Here is an 18,757-nt window from a genome sequence, read left to right as displayed (position 1 = left end):
TTGAATAGAAACCCATTTCGAAAAGAAGTCCCTTCTTCAGTTTGCAAAACTAAACTGGAAAAAAAAAATGTCGATGAGCTATTAATCAAGATAATAAATTGGCTTCTTTTGAGACAGTACTTACATTCAGACTGACATTATCTATGATTATTATGATAGCGAGCCGGTATCAATATTTTATTGTACTGGCAATCTTAATATCAAAAAAATATTACATTAAAAAAATATCAATCAGAATTTCAATCCATTGTAAAAAATGCCGTATAGTAGCAATTTTAAAATTTACAGCATTCACTTTGAAAATAAGCCCCCTCTTAAGTTTGCAAAAGTAAACTCGAAGAGAAGCCCGTCTCGAAAAGAGGCCAATCTCAAAAAGAAGCCCATTCAATGGTCTCAAAAGAAATAAGAAGCACAGGGCTTCTATTTGAGGTTTTACGGTATACGGCAATCAGTTATCAATTAATACTATAATCTATCTGTTTTTCAGTTATCTCATTCAACGGAAGAAAATTGATGCTGGGATTTTACTTCATCAACTTCAGAAAAAAATGTTTGGATGGCCTTTGATGTATATAAGTGTCCTTATATTTATAACAGGTAAGAAATTGAGAGGAATTAGGCTTAAAATGTTTTTTACTTGTTACTTGAGTCTATTTCATCTCAAATGGAAAAAACAAAATATTGCCAACAATTTTGTTACCCGACCGATCAACCATTAAACAATTTAGAGTCGGCTTATTAGTGCATTTTTCTACAAGAAGTATCTGGAATACTTAATTTATTATTTTGATACCTTATCGATTAAGTTTACCTGAATTTGTCTTTTTGTCTTTATTTCATGCTCAAATAAAGTACAAAGAAAATCATTAAACAATGATAGATCTAAAATAATACAAGAAAAATTTACATACAAAAAGAAAGCCACTTAATAAAGCAAAGAGCAACGTCAAAAAGGCATAAAGAAATCAGACAGTTTACAAACAAAAAACAAAAGGAAAAAGAAAGGAACAGTTTTTAAACATCAAAATGCAGAAGTCAAAAAAAAATGATCTGATATAATTAGACATCATGAAACACCAATTTTGTACATGAGAGATCACATGGTGAGAACGTCTACTTGCCCATATTATCCGACTATTTCACAGTTCTGTGGTTACTGTAAGATTTAACGGCCAAATTTGTATTACTTTGAACTTTAAAAAGATATTATTGTCTGAGCTGCACACAATTAATGAAATAATATGCTTACAAAGACAGTACATAAACAACAAGACATTGTTAAAATTATTTAAAGTTAATTGTAAATCAATGTTATTTAATGCGTATACTTTGAGAAAAATCAAACCGTGCCCTAATCTGAAAAATCAGCTTGATACATTTGTGGAAAACAGAGCGGTATTCAAAGCTAGTTATTATTTTAATGGTGTATCTTATGCGTATCTTATCCAATATTCAAGTCCATCCATTAAACGAATCCATGATTATAAACAGTACATTGGTAATTATATTGGCCTGAAGATTAGTTGATCCGAGACGATCACTTCAATGAATAATTAACAATACAATTAATGCCTTGACTTTAAGCAGCTTGATGACGCACGAAAGTAGTGGGTAGGTAACGCAAGGTTTCGCAATAATATATCTTAGTTTTGTTATGACACAAGGGAAAAGATGTTTAAACTTTGTTAACAACTTATTGGAAGCGTGAGCACTGAACTATAACATATTTACAGTATTTTTATGACTTCATAAACCTAAACTTAAGTATACCGTATTTCAAGGTTGTTTGATCTTAACATTTAGGAAACGCTATTATTTTTTTCTGTTAATTCGTTTCCTTCTACGTTGACTATTTTATCTTTCGTATCTACGTATTTTCTCCGCTATCGCCCTCCCCATCCCCCACCGCTGTTCTCTCCCTTTTCCTTATTTTTTATCTGTATTCTTCCGTGTTTTCTTTTATTTTCATTTTCTTTTTTCAATTGTCCAATTGTCTGACCACCCTCCTTTGCTTATTATGTTCCCTTATATTCTTCCTCTTCTTCCATTTCCTTAATCGTCCAATCGTTTAAACACTATCTCTTTAATGCCTTCCCAACTATCCCGTCCCTCGATTTCACTCAGAAACTCTAGTCATACCGCTTTATTCCGACTTCCTGGTTAAGCTTTCAAAGGTTGAAAAAAGTTTTGTTGAAAGCTAAGTGAAATTGATATACTAAAATATAAAAAAAACAAAACAGACTGCACAACTAAGAGGTGACTCAACTCAAAAAACCATCCACAAAACGGTTAAGAAGTTAAGCAAGAAAAAGGTAAAATCAGAAATTTGTATGAGAATGGAAAATCCCCATGATATCATTGATATCCGTACAAGATTGTAAGATTACTGTAATAAACTGTTTCTAAGTGACAGAAGAACAGTTAATGGAAAAGAGAGATGATGAACAGCCGGAAGTTATGGTATGTGGAATTGAAGCAGCGATCAACCCGTGAGCTCCTCTCCTCATATTACAGTCAGCACGGCAATACAGGGTCTTGAGCAAGTGAGCTCTCAAGAGCAAAGCTTCAGTCCCCAGTTTAAAAGGACAGGGGGAAGAGGCCCTTCTACTAATACCCCAGCAATTTAAGAGACAAAATTAAACCAACGTTTAAATCATAAAATTATTGTGTTGAGGATATAAAAAAAACTATTCTCTTACACAAATTAGAGGGCCATGCATCGCTGCCCCAGTCCAATAAAAAAGACACCCAAGGCTAAGCAAATTAATAAATATAATTCTCAGTGTTATTATTTCGCAATTTTTAGGGCAACTGAGTGTAATTGTAATCGTGGGGCCCCATAAAATAACATTTTGATGAAGTACCTACAACATAATCGGTTGGACCATAAAGAACGATGTTTTATTCAGATTAGCGTTTATATCCTGTTCTGAAGTAACACAATTTGTGTTATCGAAGTGACATTTATCAAAACAATCAATCGACTTGGTTGCTTAACCGTCTATATTGGTATTTTGAGCCTATTTTTAGTTTTTTAGTATTAGACGACTCGAAGAAAATTTGATCCAAAATTGTAGGCCTATAACTATGGGAAAAGTAAATTTTGGTCCGTCTTTGAATTTTCATAGTGTCATTATTTTATTCTTTGTAAATGGTAGATGGTACATTATACAAATATTACGATTATTTGATTGGTTGATAAAGCTTATAATTATTGGCAAAGATTAATGGGGCTTACATTCATGATTGAGCATGTAACCTTATAATATATTATATGCTAATGGCAATGCCAAATATTAAATTAAACATGTGTGTAAAAGATAACAGATGATTATATTATTGTTGAATAGTCACAAGTATTTTGGACATGACTAATAATTAAATGCAGTCATTTCAGCTTTGACATATCTATAGGGAGATTACCCCACTGGCCACTTCATGAGCAAAAATACTTTGCTGATATGCAACACCCCCCCCCCCCCAAGCACTCGCCCAGGGCCTCATGACTGCCGGCCATTTAGAGCATATCGCTTGGATGAATTAACAGAGACCGGAAGGAAGCAGCGTGAAAGTGATTTTTTTGTAGATATTCAGAAATGTACTGTCCTCTATTCTAAAGAGATTACAGGTTACAAACTCCCTACAAAATAAAAAAAATCAGGTTTAATTTCGGAATCATAAAAAAGTAGCAGTACGCCTTTTTGCTTTCGAATCATTCAAATAAGTATAAGAGGCCCGTAAAACGTCAGGGGGTTTCCAATATTCAATAAAAGTTTGATCTTTACGGCAGTGGAACGCCTATGGGCTCTCGGGGGTTAAACACAACTGGCACCAGTTCAAATGAGCCCTCATAATAATACAAGAATACTACAACAGAGCCTTTGCACGGCCCCTTGACATAGGGTCCAGGGAAACCAAAAACTAAATAAAGTGAAACAATGTTTTCCGGTTTGAACTAGCAAATGCCTTGTAGTCCAATAACAACACCTATTTAATACAATATCAATTCCCGACTCAGAAGTTTCCGCAGCAGGTCCCACTAATTAAACTAAAATTTTAACACATTGATAAGGCAAATAGCTACTAAAATTTACATGGGAATTCTCATCAATGATTTAACCACCAACCGATGAAGTAACATGGCTCCAAGGGGACCATGGTTCGATGATACAGTCGTGGCCATCCGCATATAAATTGGCCGACCAGCAGGCTAATAAGCTGCATACAGTAAACACATTACTCTTACTGAAATAATCTCTAGTAAACATCATCCCCTGAAAACCATATCGGTATTTCTGAGTCTATAGGTTTCAATTTTGGGCCCCAAAAATTTAAAGTTATTTTAATATGATTATTTATTAGGTGAATTATTCTACAATGTGTGTGTGTTGGTGTATTTATGTATGTATTTGTGTGTAATACATATATTGTATGTATGTATAGGCATGGAGGAAATGAATTACGGGAAATGTGCAATGCTTATGAAATTCAATTAATTTTTCTTTTAAATTTGTTTTATATTGTAATGATGTATAAACACATACCGGTAACTGTTGTGAATTGTGAACGCATATGTAAATATTGGTACAGCATAAGATCACTGTATAATAGGAGAGAAAACGAAACAAATGAAAATCATGAAAAAAGAGGACAAATAAAGGTGGGTGATCTCCACGAAAGAAAAAAATGTATTACTCCTACTAAAGTAATCCAGTACCGTCTTGGAGTCTACGTTTTGGGCCGGAATATTGATTTCTAATTACTGATACTTTATTGTCATCAGAATTTGTGGCACAATATATACTGTATACATCGAACATTTATTAAATTACAGTAATCTATAAGTAAGAATATTTTGCTCCCACGGAACACTCTTCTAATCTAGCTTTTTGGGGCTTGAATAATGATTACTTATGGAAGTAAAGTGCCTGTATTTTACATAAAAATCCTCATTTAAAAAGAACGAAACCTCAGTAGACCTAGGCCAATATTTAGCATCTCGGTTGATAATTATCATTTCCGACATGTTTAAGACACATGCGCTCATGCTTTGTTCATTAAAATTTGCTTACAGCAGACCACCAAGACCTCACCCAATGCTGACTTAGTCGCAGGTGTGAGAGAGTGAGAAGAACATGTCCATAACGGACCCCCACCCCCATAATAAGATTTGTTTTGAAAGAGTTTGACCTTACAGGACGTTCTATTCTTACCGGTATGGCTCAAGAAATCATTATATTAGGCCTATAAAAATAAGCCTGTTCTCAAACGAGATAGGTACAGGCCATGTACCTGTCATAGTAGGCCAGAAAATCATCTGAACGGTAGTACCATGACCGAAAATAATGACCAAATTACATTTAAAAAAAAATAATGTTTAAGACACTGTATTTGGGAAATTATAGAAAAAATAAATTGTTTAAAATTTCTTATCAATGCCATAACTAGATGAAGTGAGATGCTTATTCCTCCATGAATATAGGAGCGGTTTGACGCAGCGTTTGCCGTCCTGCGTTTCAGAATTGAGGTCGGAGGTTTAATCCCTCGCTCTGTGCATTTCGATTTGTGTCCTAATAGGCAAGACACTTTACCTACGGTTGTTTCTGTCTACCCAGGAGGAGAAGTGGGTACCTGGGAGGTAAAAACACAAAATTCGCTGATTACAGCTGCAACGTTAGGAAATTATTCCCTGGAAACTGAGTATGTGTTCCAAATGTGTTTATTGATCCAATGACCGGGGGTAATAACGTGAAGTGCTTAGAGAATATGATGGCATGGTATATGGTATATAAATCTAACATATTATTATTATTAATAATAATAAATAACGTGCAAGAAACACGCACACATGGTATAATACAATATGAATAACAATGACTATATTATATTTATAGGAGTTGACAGGCATTGTGAAATACATATAAAAAAATATATGCAGGCCTAATTAAATAAAACATGTGTTCTGTCTCTTATACACATCTCACCAGTTCAAATGAGCCCTCATAATAATACAAGAATACTACAACAGAGCCTTTGGACGGCCCCTTGACATAGGGTCTAGGGACACCAAAAACTAAATAAAGTAAAACAATGTTTTCCGGTTTGAACTAGCAAATGCCTTGTAGTCCAATAACAACACTTATTTAATACAATATCAATTCCCGACTCAGAAGTTTCCGCAGCAGGTCCCACTAACTAAAATTTTAACACATTGATTAGGCAAATAGCTACTAAAATTTACATGGGAATTCTAATCAATGATTTAACCACCAACCGATGAAGTAACTGGTTCCAAGGGGACCATGGTTCGGTGATACAGTCAGGGCCATCCGCATATAAATTGACCGACCAGCAGGCTAATAAGCTGCATACACTAAACACATTACTCTTACTGAAATAATCTCTAGTAAACATCATCCCCTGAAAACCATCTCGGTATTTCTGAGTCTACAGGTTTCAATTTTGGGCCCCGAAAATTTAAAGTTACTTTAAAGTGATTATTTATTAAGTGAATTATTGTACAATGTGTGTGTGTTGGTGTATATGTGTATTTGTGTGTGTGTGTGTGTATAATACATATATTGTATGTATGTATAGGCATGGAGGAAATGAATTACGGGAAATGTGCAATGCTTATGAAATTCAATTAATTTTTCTTTTAAATTTGTTTTATATTGTAATGATGTATACGGTAACTGTTGTGAATTGTGAATGCATATGTAAATATTGGTACAGCATAAGGTCACTGTATAATAGGAGAGAAAACGAAAAAATTGAAAATCATGAAAAAAGAGGACAAATAAAGGTGGGTAATCCCCACGAAAGACAAACAAATGTATTACTCCTACTAAAGTAATCCAGTACCGTCTTGGAGTCTACGTTTTGGGCCGGAATATTGATTTCTAATTACTGATACTTTATTGTCATCAAAATTTGTGGCACAATATACACTGTATACATCGAACATTTACTAAATTGCAGTAATCTAAAAGTAAGAATATTTTGCTCCCACGGAACACTCTTCTAATTTAGCTTTTGGGGGCTTGAATAATGATTACTTATGGAAGTAAAATGCCGTTATTTTACATAAAAATCATCATTTAAAAAGAACGAAACCTCAGTAGACCTAGGCCAATATTTAGCATCTCGGTTGATAATTATCATTTCTGACATGTTTAAGACACATGCGCTCATGCTTTATTCATTAAAATTTGCTTACAGCAGACCACCAAGACTTCCCCCAATGCTGACTTAGTCGCAGGTGTGAGAGAGTGAGAAGAACATGTCCATAACGGACCCCCACCCCCATAATAAGATTTGTTTTGAAAGAGTTTGACCTTACAGGACGTTCTATTCTTACCGGTATGGCTCAAGAAATCATTATATTAGGCCTATAAAAATAAGCCTGTTCTCAAACGAGATAGGTACAGGCCATGTACCTGTCATAGTAGGCCAGAAAATCATCTGAACGGTAGTACCATGACCGAAAATAATGACCAAATTACATTTAAAAAAAAATAATGTTTAAGACACTGTATTTGGGAAATTATAGAAAAAATAAATTGTTTAAAATTTCTTATCAATGCCATAACTAGATGAAGTGAGATGCTTATTCCTCCATGAATATAGGAGCGGTTTGACGCAGCGTTTGCGGTCCTGCGTTTCAGAATTGAGGTCGGAGGTTTAATCCCTCGCTCTGTGCATTTCGATTTGTGTCCTAATAGGCAAGACACTTTACCTACGGTTGTTTCTGTCTACCCAGGAGGAGAAGTGGGTACCTGGTAGGTAAAAACACAAAATTCGCTGATTACAGCTGCAACGTTTGGAAATTATTCCCTGGAAACTGAGTATGTGTTCCAAATGTGTTTATTGATCCAATGACCGGGGGTAATAACGTGAAGTGCTTAGAGAATATGATGGCATGGTATATGGTATATAAATCTAACATATTATTATTATTAATAATAATAAATAACGTGCAAGAAACACGCACACATGGTATAATACAATATGAATAACAATGACTATATTATATTTATAGGAGTTGACAGGCATTGTGAAATACATATAAAAAAATATATGCAGGCCTAATTAAATAAAACATGTGTTATGAATACACAGGGTAGGCCTAATATGCTGCATTATTTAATAAACCTATGCCTTTTTAATTTGGCCAACACGTGAATACGAGTTTCGAATAACAGACTGCTGGTAAAGTTTGTATTATTAAGTCAATTTTTGGTTTATTAATGGCAGACAGATCTTGTAGTTATTCCTCCATGGACAGATCTACCAGGTAATATATGGTACTTAATAGAGCAGTAAGAATCAGGGGAATCAACATGGGGTCGTGGAGGTTCGATATTAGAATGAGTTAGGCCTACGTTTCTACAGTCCAGCTCATATCCTCGGAAACAGTTTGTTTACAGATGCCCAGAATTGTGAAGATGATAAGGATGATGATGAGAGGATGATGATGACGATGATAATAATAATGATGATGACGACGATTGCAAGGACAAAGAATGGATGATATCATCACCTCTAATTTTCCGATAATCAAAGTTACCCGTTTACAATGCGAGTCGTCCTCCTCTTCAAATCAGAATAAACAAATGTTTCAAAAAGGGATTTACTTAACATCCCAACATTGTAATTGTAAATTCAACATTTCTACAAATGGTATGTACATGTTTTTACCAACTTAATGTGTTGTCAATTGTGAATCGAAGGTACTTTAATGATGTTACGTACGTACGTAATGATGTTGCATAGGCGGCGACATGGTTAGTGATGGAAATACTAAAACAAACTACTGTAACGTGAAGTGAGTCCAAGCGAGAAAAGGCCCCAGTCAGGGTGCAAAGATAAAAGCCAGCCATCAGTTGAAGCCTGCATCAACAGTCTTACTTGAGATCTTAAGTTCATTACGCCAAGACGTTTGATTCGGTCTTCCATGAGGCCCTGTGGAAAGTGCTTAAAAAGGTTGGTGTAACACAACATTTGATATGTCTGGTGAAAAACCTGTGCGATTGTGTTGTAGGTATACGGTACAAGGAAAAGGGTCACGACATGGATGCCAATTTTTCTCTGTGTTTTTCAATATTGTTGGTTTTGGTTAGAAAATCATGAGTGAAATTGAGGATGGCCTCCCAGAGACAGCTGGTAAAGTGGAATATCAGATACGCAGATGACAACTTTAATTTCGATTACAAAGAAGAGTCGAATAGTATGGTGGAACATCTCAAAAGAGCAAAACAAACCAAAAAAAAAAAACCAACTAGACAATAGTTCATAGGGACGGAGAAATAAAAATAGGGGAGGATAAGTTCAAGTTTATAGATCTTACATTGCCCAGGATGGAGACAGTGAGATTGAAATCAAGAGCAGGTTAGGAATAGCAAAAAAAGCAACAAGAGACCTCAGAAATTTATGGAAATCCAAAGCGCCTGACTACAAAGAGAAAATTAGCAAAGAACTTGGTTTGGAGCATCAATCTATATGGATATGAAAGTTGGACAATCAGAAGGAAGGAAAAATGATGATCCAAACTTTCGAACTGTGGATGTGGAGGAGAGTTATGAGAGTAAGTCGGAGTGAGAGGAAAACAATTGAATGGATAAGGGGAACAATTGGAGCGCCAAGATAAGGACTCAGGAAGAAGATGTCAGAAAAGAGGAAACTGACCTAATATGGTCATTGGAAACGAATACCTGATAGTCTGGTCCTAATCACTTAGGTAGAATTCACCAGATTCTACCTAATAGATTTGATAAGTATCAGTTTCGGTGACATCAACATTCATGATGCCGTCACCAAACCTGATTATATGATTGATGACTGGTGCTGTCACCAGTATAGAAGTGAACAGCATTTTATTTGTCACCGAAACTGATCACTTAGGTAGAATCAGCTGTCCTGTACGCACCAAAGGTTATGGCAATTATCAGAGTGGATCAATAACATTTGAAGATAGAGAGAGAGAGAGGACTGTAAATGCAAGAAAAATGGCTCCAGAGGGCTAGGCAAACAGAACTGAACTGGTCAACCCTCTTAGTTATCTTTCTTCTAATCTGCATTACTTTTGTAAAATGGCTGACCTTCTTTCTCTCGTCGCACGACATGTTGACAGGGACCTAATAAAATTAAACAAACTATGGATACATTTTAGTATAATAATGACTTTATTTGTGTGGCAACATGGGTGTATATTTGGCGGGTATGCAGGTCATAAGAACCTTAGGAGAACGACCATACCCCATAATCAATAGCTAGTCAAGGACTTTTACCTTAAATACTTTGTTTGGTTAGGAAGAGGTGGGGCATTTGTTGATTAGATATATGATCAGATGTTTCTTTGGCAAATAATAATGTGATATTAAGAAAACCTTAATTACCAAAGAATAAAAACATTAAAAATAACAAATACACTACTTCTATGATGGTACTCTACTTAGGTTTGGGTGTTCCACAGAGGTAAATAACAAATAACAGTAACAAATCTTCCTCATATGACGTTTTAATTACTGTACTCTTTTTAACGATAGCACCATGTGGTTTATACGCAGTACCAGTAAAACATATTGAATCGGAATTAATCGATAAATTGATGTCGAACTACACCCGGACAACAGTAAGACCAGTCATTCTTTACAAAGATGCGGTGAATGTAAAACTAAGAATGATTCTAACACAAGTCATCGAACTCGTAAGTAAATATTTTGTTATAGCCTATTTCGACATATTTATTTATTAGCCATCAATTAAATCATTAAAGAGGGAGATACATCCATTCAGCGTAGACAATCAGATGATACCCTCACAACATGCAAATAAAAAGAAAAATTACACACAGTTTTAGCCATAACTTACATTGATTTTTCAAACTTCAAAATGCTATGTTATAATATTATTATTATTATTATATAATTTTTTGTTAAGTGGATAAACGTAGGTGAGTGCTTGATTCCGTGGCATGTGACAAGGTGCATTCACATCGAATCCGAATTTTCGGTTCGGCAGGCCTAGCGAACAGATAAAAAAATCGAATCAGTGTATAAGAATATGGACGTTGGCGTTTAGCACTTCAGAAACGCGGTCCGGACTTTCGTTGGGATCCGATGTGAATGCAGTTTAAGTCTTATTGCTTATATTACCATAATAGAAAAGATTACCCATAAATTATGACGCATAATTAACCAATAATTTATGATTTTCTTTTTAGAATGAACGAATTCAGAAGATGACCATAAGCTCATGGTACCGATTGGTGAGCAATTTGCATTTTTCTTCCAAAGGAGCGTTGGCGTATCTAAAGTGCGAGGTGTGTGGGGAGGGCACAAACCCCATAAACAACTCGCCCCACCCCCCTCTCCAGTCATTAAAAATATTCGAAGCATGAAAAAATCAAGCTCAAGTAGATAAAATCAACTCATAATCGCCTTATTTTGTGAGCTAGCGCCCCTCGCTTAATCATCGAGCACCCGCACTTCACCTTCGTGCCCCCCTATGAATTTCGCCTTCTTAGTACCAGTAAATTCGTTATTGTGTTATCTGGGACAAATTTCCTAAACGGAAGGACGAGGTTGGATCGAAGACATTTCACTAGTAAATTAGCCTTCCGCGGAGGTCAAATTTATTGTGAATTTTGGGCCCGGGGGCTGATATGACATGCACAGAGGTTTAAATATTCACCATGGAGTAGGCTACATTCATGGGAAACTATTCTTTGACGCTGTTCCTAATGTTATGATGAACAATCACAATTATGAACCCAATGGACCGTTCCGCTAAGCTGTTATTTCATGTTCGCGTGTTTGTCTATGGTTTCTATGTCAGTTACAAAAACAAGCTATATCGCTCCTAATTATCATACAGGAACACCAAAGACTTGCTGCAATTAAAATTCCAATCAGACCTGTTCTTAATATAAAATAACGGCAAACAAGTAGTGACGCTAGGAAATATCCTAGAAGGAGCTTATACAGCAAATTATATTATGTGAATAGTTGATGAAACAGATGAATATACATTCGTTATTGTACAAAATCAATTAGACTTGGAACTAATTGAAAAAAATTGGAAATTTCACTCCGAAATATATCTACATGATAACACATGTGTGAAAATATATATATCAAATATAGTGTAGAAAAAAAAATACAATCATAATAGTAATGTTTATTGAACCTTAAATGATCATACATACCGTAAATTTGGTAAAAAATACAAACGTTATAAAAAATAAAGAACATACATAGGAAAATGAGAAAGCAGAAGAAAATAAAAAAAATTACATAGTTATAAAATTTTACCGTTAATATCTAAGCTAAATAGAACAAGATAAAAATATATAAATCAGGCCTACAAAATAGTAAAGCACAAGGGTTTATACAAAAAAAAAATACATAACAGATCAAATTTTCAAATACCGTAAAAGCTATTATTTTTATTAGCAATGTGGAAAAACAATGCTATAATTTACAAATTTTAAAGCAAGATCTTAATAATATTAATAATAATAATAATATAGAAATTTATATAGCGCCTTTTGCCAAAGGATACAAGGCGCTTAGAAAAGGTTTAATGATATCATTAAATATCATTGATAGGTTTAATAATATCATTTGTGTAGCTACTCTCTTTGGATTGTCTATTCAGAACCAGACATACTTATTATAATGAAATTAATGAGATTGCTACCAAGTGACGGCAGAAATTAATCATTCCTTTCTGTCAGTACAACTCAGTAAAAAGGTCGATCTTTTAGAAAATTAAAATCGCAAAATAATGTGTTAGCAAATGAAATTGTTGAATGTATAGGCCTACACAGTGGATACTGGAATCAAGAGACCTGTTATTGCTTGCTTGAATCAATCAGTAACGTATATTATAATATTTAATCACTCTAGTGGTTTGCATCCCTTGGCTTGGGAACGGTTACTGAATTCTCAGCGCTATTTTGTATTTGTTATGGGGCAATAAAAACGCAAAATTAATACTCAATTATAATTGAGAAATACATAGGAGGTCAATGATGATTTACCTGTATATTTATATTATATGCAACTATATATATAATATATACACCTATATATAGGCCTACATATATATATTTGTCTAACTGGGGTCTACCACTCTCTGATAAGTGCCCTCGAGAGATCTGCCAGCGTCAGTGTTCTGACCCTGACGGACCTCTCGAACATTTGACTCAGTAGATCACACTGTTGCTGTTTTAAAATTAGTAGATATGGGAGTTCCACGATGTCTAGTGCAATGGATAATTGACTTCATAACTGTGCGTCGTCAGAGGGAAATACCACGGTAAATACTCAGAGTGGGTTTCTTTAACTGGGGGTGTCCCGCGGGGAAACCTCATGCCGTCATTATTTTTATTGCATTAATAAATGATTCTTTACAGGACACTGAGCGACTGGAGATCGATGCCTGGAAGTACGTTGGCGACCAACACTTTGCGAAACAACAGCATTGGTCAACCAACCAACACACAGGCCGCACTTGACAAACTCCACCAATGGACAACGTGAACCAACTTAATCTAAATCTAAACTAAAACTAAATAAGTGTCGTTATGCGAGTTTAATTTGGTCGACAACCTCTTCCAGACATCGATCTCCATATCTCTGACCAGTCCCTGCCAGCAGTCCAGACAGTCAAGCTACTTGGGGTCCTGCTTGATGATGATCTGAAGTGGAAATCGAATACTTTAGCTATTTGTAAGAAAGCAAACAAGAAAATGTATTTAATGCGGTCCTTAAAACTAGCAGGCCTTCCCAGGGAAGAACTAGTATACATATACCGTAATATTAAATGTTATGTTAGGCCTGTGATAGAATACGCCGCCCCCTTTAACACACAGGGCTTATAATTGTGCTCAGTCTAAACAAATTGAACACATATAAGAATGTGTTTGTAAGTGTATTCTTTACGAAGCAGTTGATAATTATGTGGAAGCTCTTGATACATTGGGACTAAGAGAGATTGGCTGATCGCCGAAACACATTATGCGCTACCTTTGCCAAGAAGGCTGCTAATTCCGAGAGGTTCAGTCATTGGTTCAGTTTAAATAATAAATCCCATTTCACGAGCCTCCGTACTACTAAGCGATATAAGGAGTACAAGGTTAAGACTGTAAGGTATTGTAACAGCCCATTGCCTTACATGACAACCCTCCTAACAACTAGTGTTCCTGCTTCCTGCTGTCAGCCAGTCTCTCTACGATTGCAATTATTATTACAATTATTTTCACTACAGTGCTTGTACTGAGTCTCGCAAATGATTGAGTTTCGTTTTGTAAATTTTACTTAAATATAAATATTTATATTTTTTCTATTTTTATCTTAATGTAATTTTAATCCAGTTGCCTACAATTCAATTTTTATTGCCAAAGGCTACTGTTTCCGAATGTGAATTTGTATCTATTTTCATATTTTTTTTATAAAATGAACTTCTTTATGTAATTATATTTAATATGTATTTTTCTGAATAAAAAAATACCTGAAATGATTTGTGTATACATATCTGAGTACCGTATCTATATAAGGCTATATATTCTTGTTGAATTATAATTATTGTCCTCAAAGATCGCTTAGAGTGCATGACAGACTATGATGACCCGTTGTAGAATTTCTTATTGCCAAAGCTCATTTAACGATGTAACGGCTCGGCGTGTGTATCATATTTCGAGTTTTTGTAAATTCAGAATGGATATTATGAAATATCCGGTTTTTGAAACGCCAACCAGTTTACCTATTATAATATACATATAACACTTTATTTTACTTTGAGAATGTATTACATTTGTACTAGTTAACGAGTATTATGACATTAGTGATTAACTGGATTAGTGGTTTGAGGGAAGTCCTCCTATCAACAAAACTGGGTATTTAAATTTCGAAAATAATAATCTGAAATTTGTGTGAATTTTCTTAATCGTTTTGGGCTGAGGGGATTATTTTCTCTTAAAGAAAGCATCACTCCCAAACATGCAATATAAGTCTTGATTTGCCTCAAAATTATATCATTCGAGTGAGGTATGTGATTAATAAATATGATTATATATATAAATATGTATATATAAATATATATATGTATGTATATATAAACATATATATATATATGTTGAAGCTTGCGGTACACCGCGTTAAGCAATACTTTATATATAAACATATATATATATATAATTATATATATATATATATATATATATATATAATGATACTGCATGGATTTAAACGATAACAGTACGTCAGCATTACTTTACAGCGATTATTGATTGAACCAAATTTGTACCATTACAACTACAATTAACCTGCCCTAGAAATGCCTATCAATAACACTTATACAGTAGTCACTCCTGTTGATGATTTAATATGTGGCCTACTTAGAGGGATTACAGTAGATCCAAGAATTTGAAGTAAAGGGGGCCCAAGGAGGAAGCTTTGCAGGTTGAGGGACAAGATCACTACATCCCCACCTTGCTGAGGCACACACTTGTTTACGGCATCTTCACAGTGCTGTGGAAATGGCTCTTTCTCAGACTACTCAGACTTAAAATTGAATGTATTTTCCCCCCACATTTTATAAATTCAGTTGTGGGAGTGGGGGCCTGCCGGGCCTCCTTTTAAACCTGCCTCTAGACTTAATAATAATATTAATAATAATAATAATAATAATAATAATAATAATAATAATAATAATAATAATAATAATAATAATAATAACAGAAAAGCGAGGAGAATAATTTAAAAAAAATACCGTAACAATAACACTAATAATAACAATAAGAAATGATATAATAATAATAATAATAATAATAATAATAATAATAATAATAATAATAATAATAAATATAGTAATAATAATAATAACAGAAGAGCGAGGAGAATAATAAAAAAAACCCCAATAATAATAATAATAATTATTATTATTATAATTATTATTATTATTGTTATTATTATTATTATTATTATTATTATTATTATTATTATTATTATTATTACTATAATTATAATAATATAACATTAACGATTGTGGTACCAATAAAACGAGTAGGGTATTCATTTAATTTATTCACTCCTTCGCCATATCAAATGACATTATCGTATGAATCTCGAGTTATTTAAACCTGCGTTAGTGGCGAGTCTATTGTTGATTGCATGCCTCTACATTCAATCAGTAAGATATACTGTATTTGCTTGAAGTCAATTTGTAGATAACGCATGTCGTTTCACTAATTTGGTCACGTGGTACACTTTCAAGGTATGTACCTATAAGGTGTTAGTCATTCCTAACTAGTCTCATTAGATTGTTTGAAAAATTGCTGCAGCTCTGATGTAAAATACGATTTTGACATGTCTATATTTCACATCGTAGTTCATTAGGTTCAAACGATTATAGTGGTATAAAAATATTTTCTACATGAACCAATAAACATTTTCAGATAAACGAGTATAGTATATCGAGTTAGCCCCTATATAGCTAGAAAAAAAAATATAAATGTAACCATCATTGTAGATCAATGCTAACTTAATAAAAAGTAAAAAATCAAAAAATAAAACAATTGTAACATTATAAGGCGAAGATGGAATTTTTAATAAAATATTTGGCGTACTGAAAAACAAAACAAAACAAAAAAAAAACAGCCAAAAAATAGCCGAAAATAAATTAAAAAAAATTAGGGTTTAGAAATTAAAAAAAATAAAGACGATGAGTGATGATGATAATAATAAATCTAATCATATGGCGCATTATACAAACACATCAATACGCTTTACAGTAGTCCATGGTAAACTGGAATGAATCAAGGGCAATAGAAGAGAAATACGTAAAACCGATCACTCAATGCGTCGTACGACCGTCGCCCAACGTGATTCTCGGTGGAAGTCTAAACGGATCGTCATTAAAAACGATCCGTTGCGAGCACGTCTTGACGTTGTAATCCCGGTTGTAATCTCCATAGAATCGTGTCGGCTGACGACCGTCGGGCCAGCATTCGTTTTACAATGGCACACTACTACTACGTAACAGGATAGCCAATGCATGCGTTACTCTTATATTAATCGTAAGTCGAAATTTGTTTTGCAAGCCTGTTTTCTATAAAAAAAAAAATAATAATAATAATAATAAAAAATCGCTACACGCTATCGCCGACTCATTTAGTGACGCTGATTGGTCAGTTGAATCAAGGAGGAGCATTCCCGATTGCTTCGGGGATAGCTACGCAGTGCAAGGATTGCAGTGAAAACGCTACAGCGATAGTGTAGCGATTGTATGGAAACCAAGCTTTACTAAACCACAATTTTTGGCGAGTCTAGTGGCCGAGCGGTAAGGCAGGGGCACCGCTAGCTACAGCCTTAACATCGGCGCTGGTTCCAGCCGCTCCTCGCCCATGGTTCGGTTGGTAGAACCAAGTTTTCTCCGATAAGGACTTAAAATGGAGGTCCAGTGTATACATCTGGCTCGTGTGCACTTTAAAGAATCCATTGCATCTTTCGGAAGAGTAGGGGTTACCCCGATGTTATGGTTCATTTCAGCACCTGTCGTTGTGGAATTAGTCCGGCAGCTTAGCAGATGGATGTGGACGTTCCGGACAAAAGCACCAATTTTTTTACATGCTCCTTATGGTCATAGCATTCAATTTTTGGTAGGAACCACCTCATCCGAGGTCATTATGGCGGCCATCTTGGATTTCAAAATGACCGCCTAATAAAACCTATGTTTATTTATATCTCCGCTTCAAAACCACTTGGAATTATAATTCTAATGTCTGAAACTATTTTTATTTGGTCAAGGAATACCATCATACAATTTTTGACATGGTCAGATTGCCACAAATAGGTCATTTAAGGTCATGTAAGGTCAAATATTTTATGGTATCTTAAAAATTACATAATTGTCATATTTTACATTAGAACCATACCCAGACTCTAAGAATTCAAAATCTTTACTATGAACTACAATATTTCATTCGAGGTCATTCTGGCGGCCATCTTGAATTTCAAAATTGCTGCCACGCAAATCCTATATTTATCAATATATCGGTTTTTTTTAAACCATATTAATGAGAATTAGGCCTAGGATATCTAAAAATTATATTTCATGGTCAAGGATTAATAACACAATTTTGACATGGTCAGATGGTCATTGATGTCATAAAAGGTCATTTAGGACATTCAATGTATATACCATAACATTACCAATTTTTACCTGGTCAGATTGCCACAAGCAGTTCATTTAAGGTCATTCAAGGTCAAATATTGTATGGTATCTTAAAAATTACGTAACTCATGTTTTACATTAGAACATTAGAATCATATCTATACTCTCAGAATTCAAATGTTTTACTATGAAATATATATATATATATATATATATATTTAATATATATATATGTATATGTACATATATATGTATATATATATAGTATGTACAATTATATATGTACAATTTTCAGTGAGATTAATATGATTTAAATTAATTTTTATATACTTTTATTGTCATTAAACTCACTGTATACAATAATTTCTTTATATATATTATTATTGGTCAGATTGCCACAAACAGTTCATTTAAGGTCATTCAAGGTCAAATATTGTATGGTATCTTAAAAATTACGTAACTCATGTTTTAAATTAGAACATTAGAATCATATCTATACTCTCAGAATTCAAATGTTTTACTATGAAATATATATATATATATATATATATATATAATATATATATATATGTATATG

General features: G+C 34.1%; 1 protein-coding gene across 2 annotated transcripts in view; it reads left to right on the top strand.

The window, feature by feature from the left end:
• LOC117105368 (neuronal acetylcholine receptor subunit alpha-10-like) overlaps positions 1-18,757 on the top strand; it is a 24,503-nt gene that overhangs the window by 1,141 nt on the left and 4,605 nt on the right. Inside the window, exons 2-4 of one of the 2 annotated variants that reach the window (XM_033246498.1) lie at positions 488-597; positions 10,548-10,708; positions 11,225-11,269. In XM_033246498.1, coding sequence (XP_033102389.1) covers positions 549-597; positions 10,548-10,708; positions 11,225-11,269 — 255 coding nt within the window. In that variant the 5' untranslated portion in view covers positions 488-548. Of the gene's footprint in view, positions 1-487; positions 598-8,187; positions 8,297-10,547; positions 10,709-11,224; positions 11,270-18,757 lie in introns of those variants that run through there. The other variant, XM_033246499.1, reaches the window with a different exon arrangement.

The sequence above is a fragment of the Anneissia japonica genome, unplaced genomic scaffold, assembly GCF_011630105.1.
Source record: "Anneissia japonica isolate Jap-2015-1 unplaced genomic scaffold, ASM1163010v1 scaffold287726_len2788222_cov184, whole genome shotgun sequence".
Classification (NCBI taxonomy): domain Eukaryota; kingdom Metazoa; phylum Echinodermata; class Crinoidea; order Comatulida; family Comatulidae; genus Anneissia; species Anneissia japonica.
Note: the sequence above shows the minus strand (reverse complement) of the source record. Positions and strands in the feature narration are given on the sequence as shown.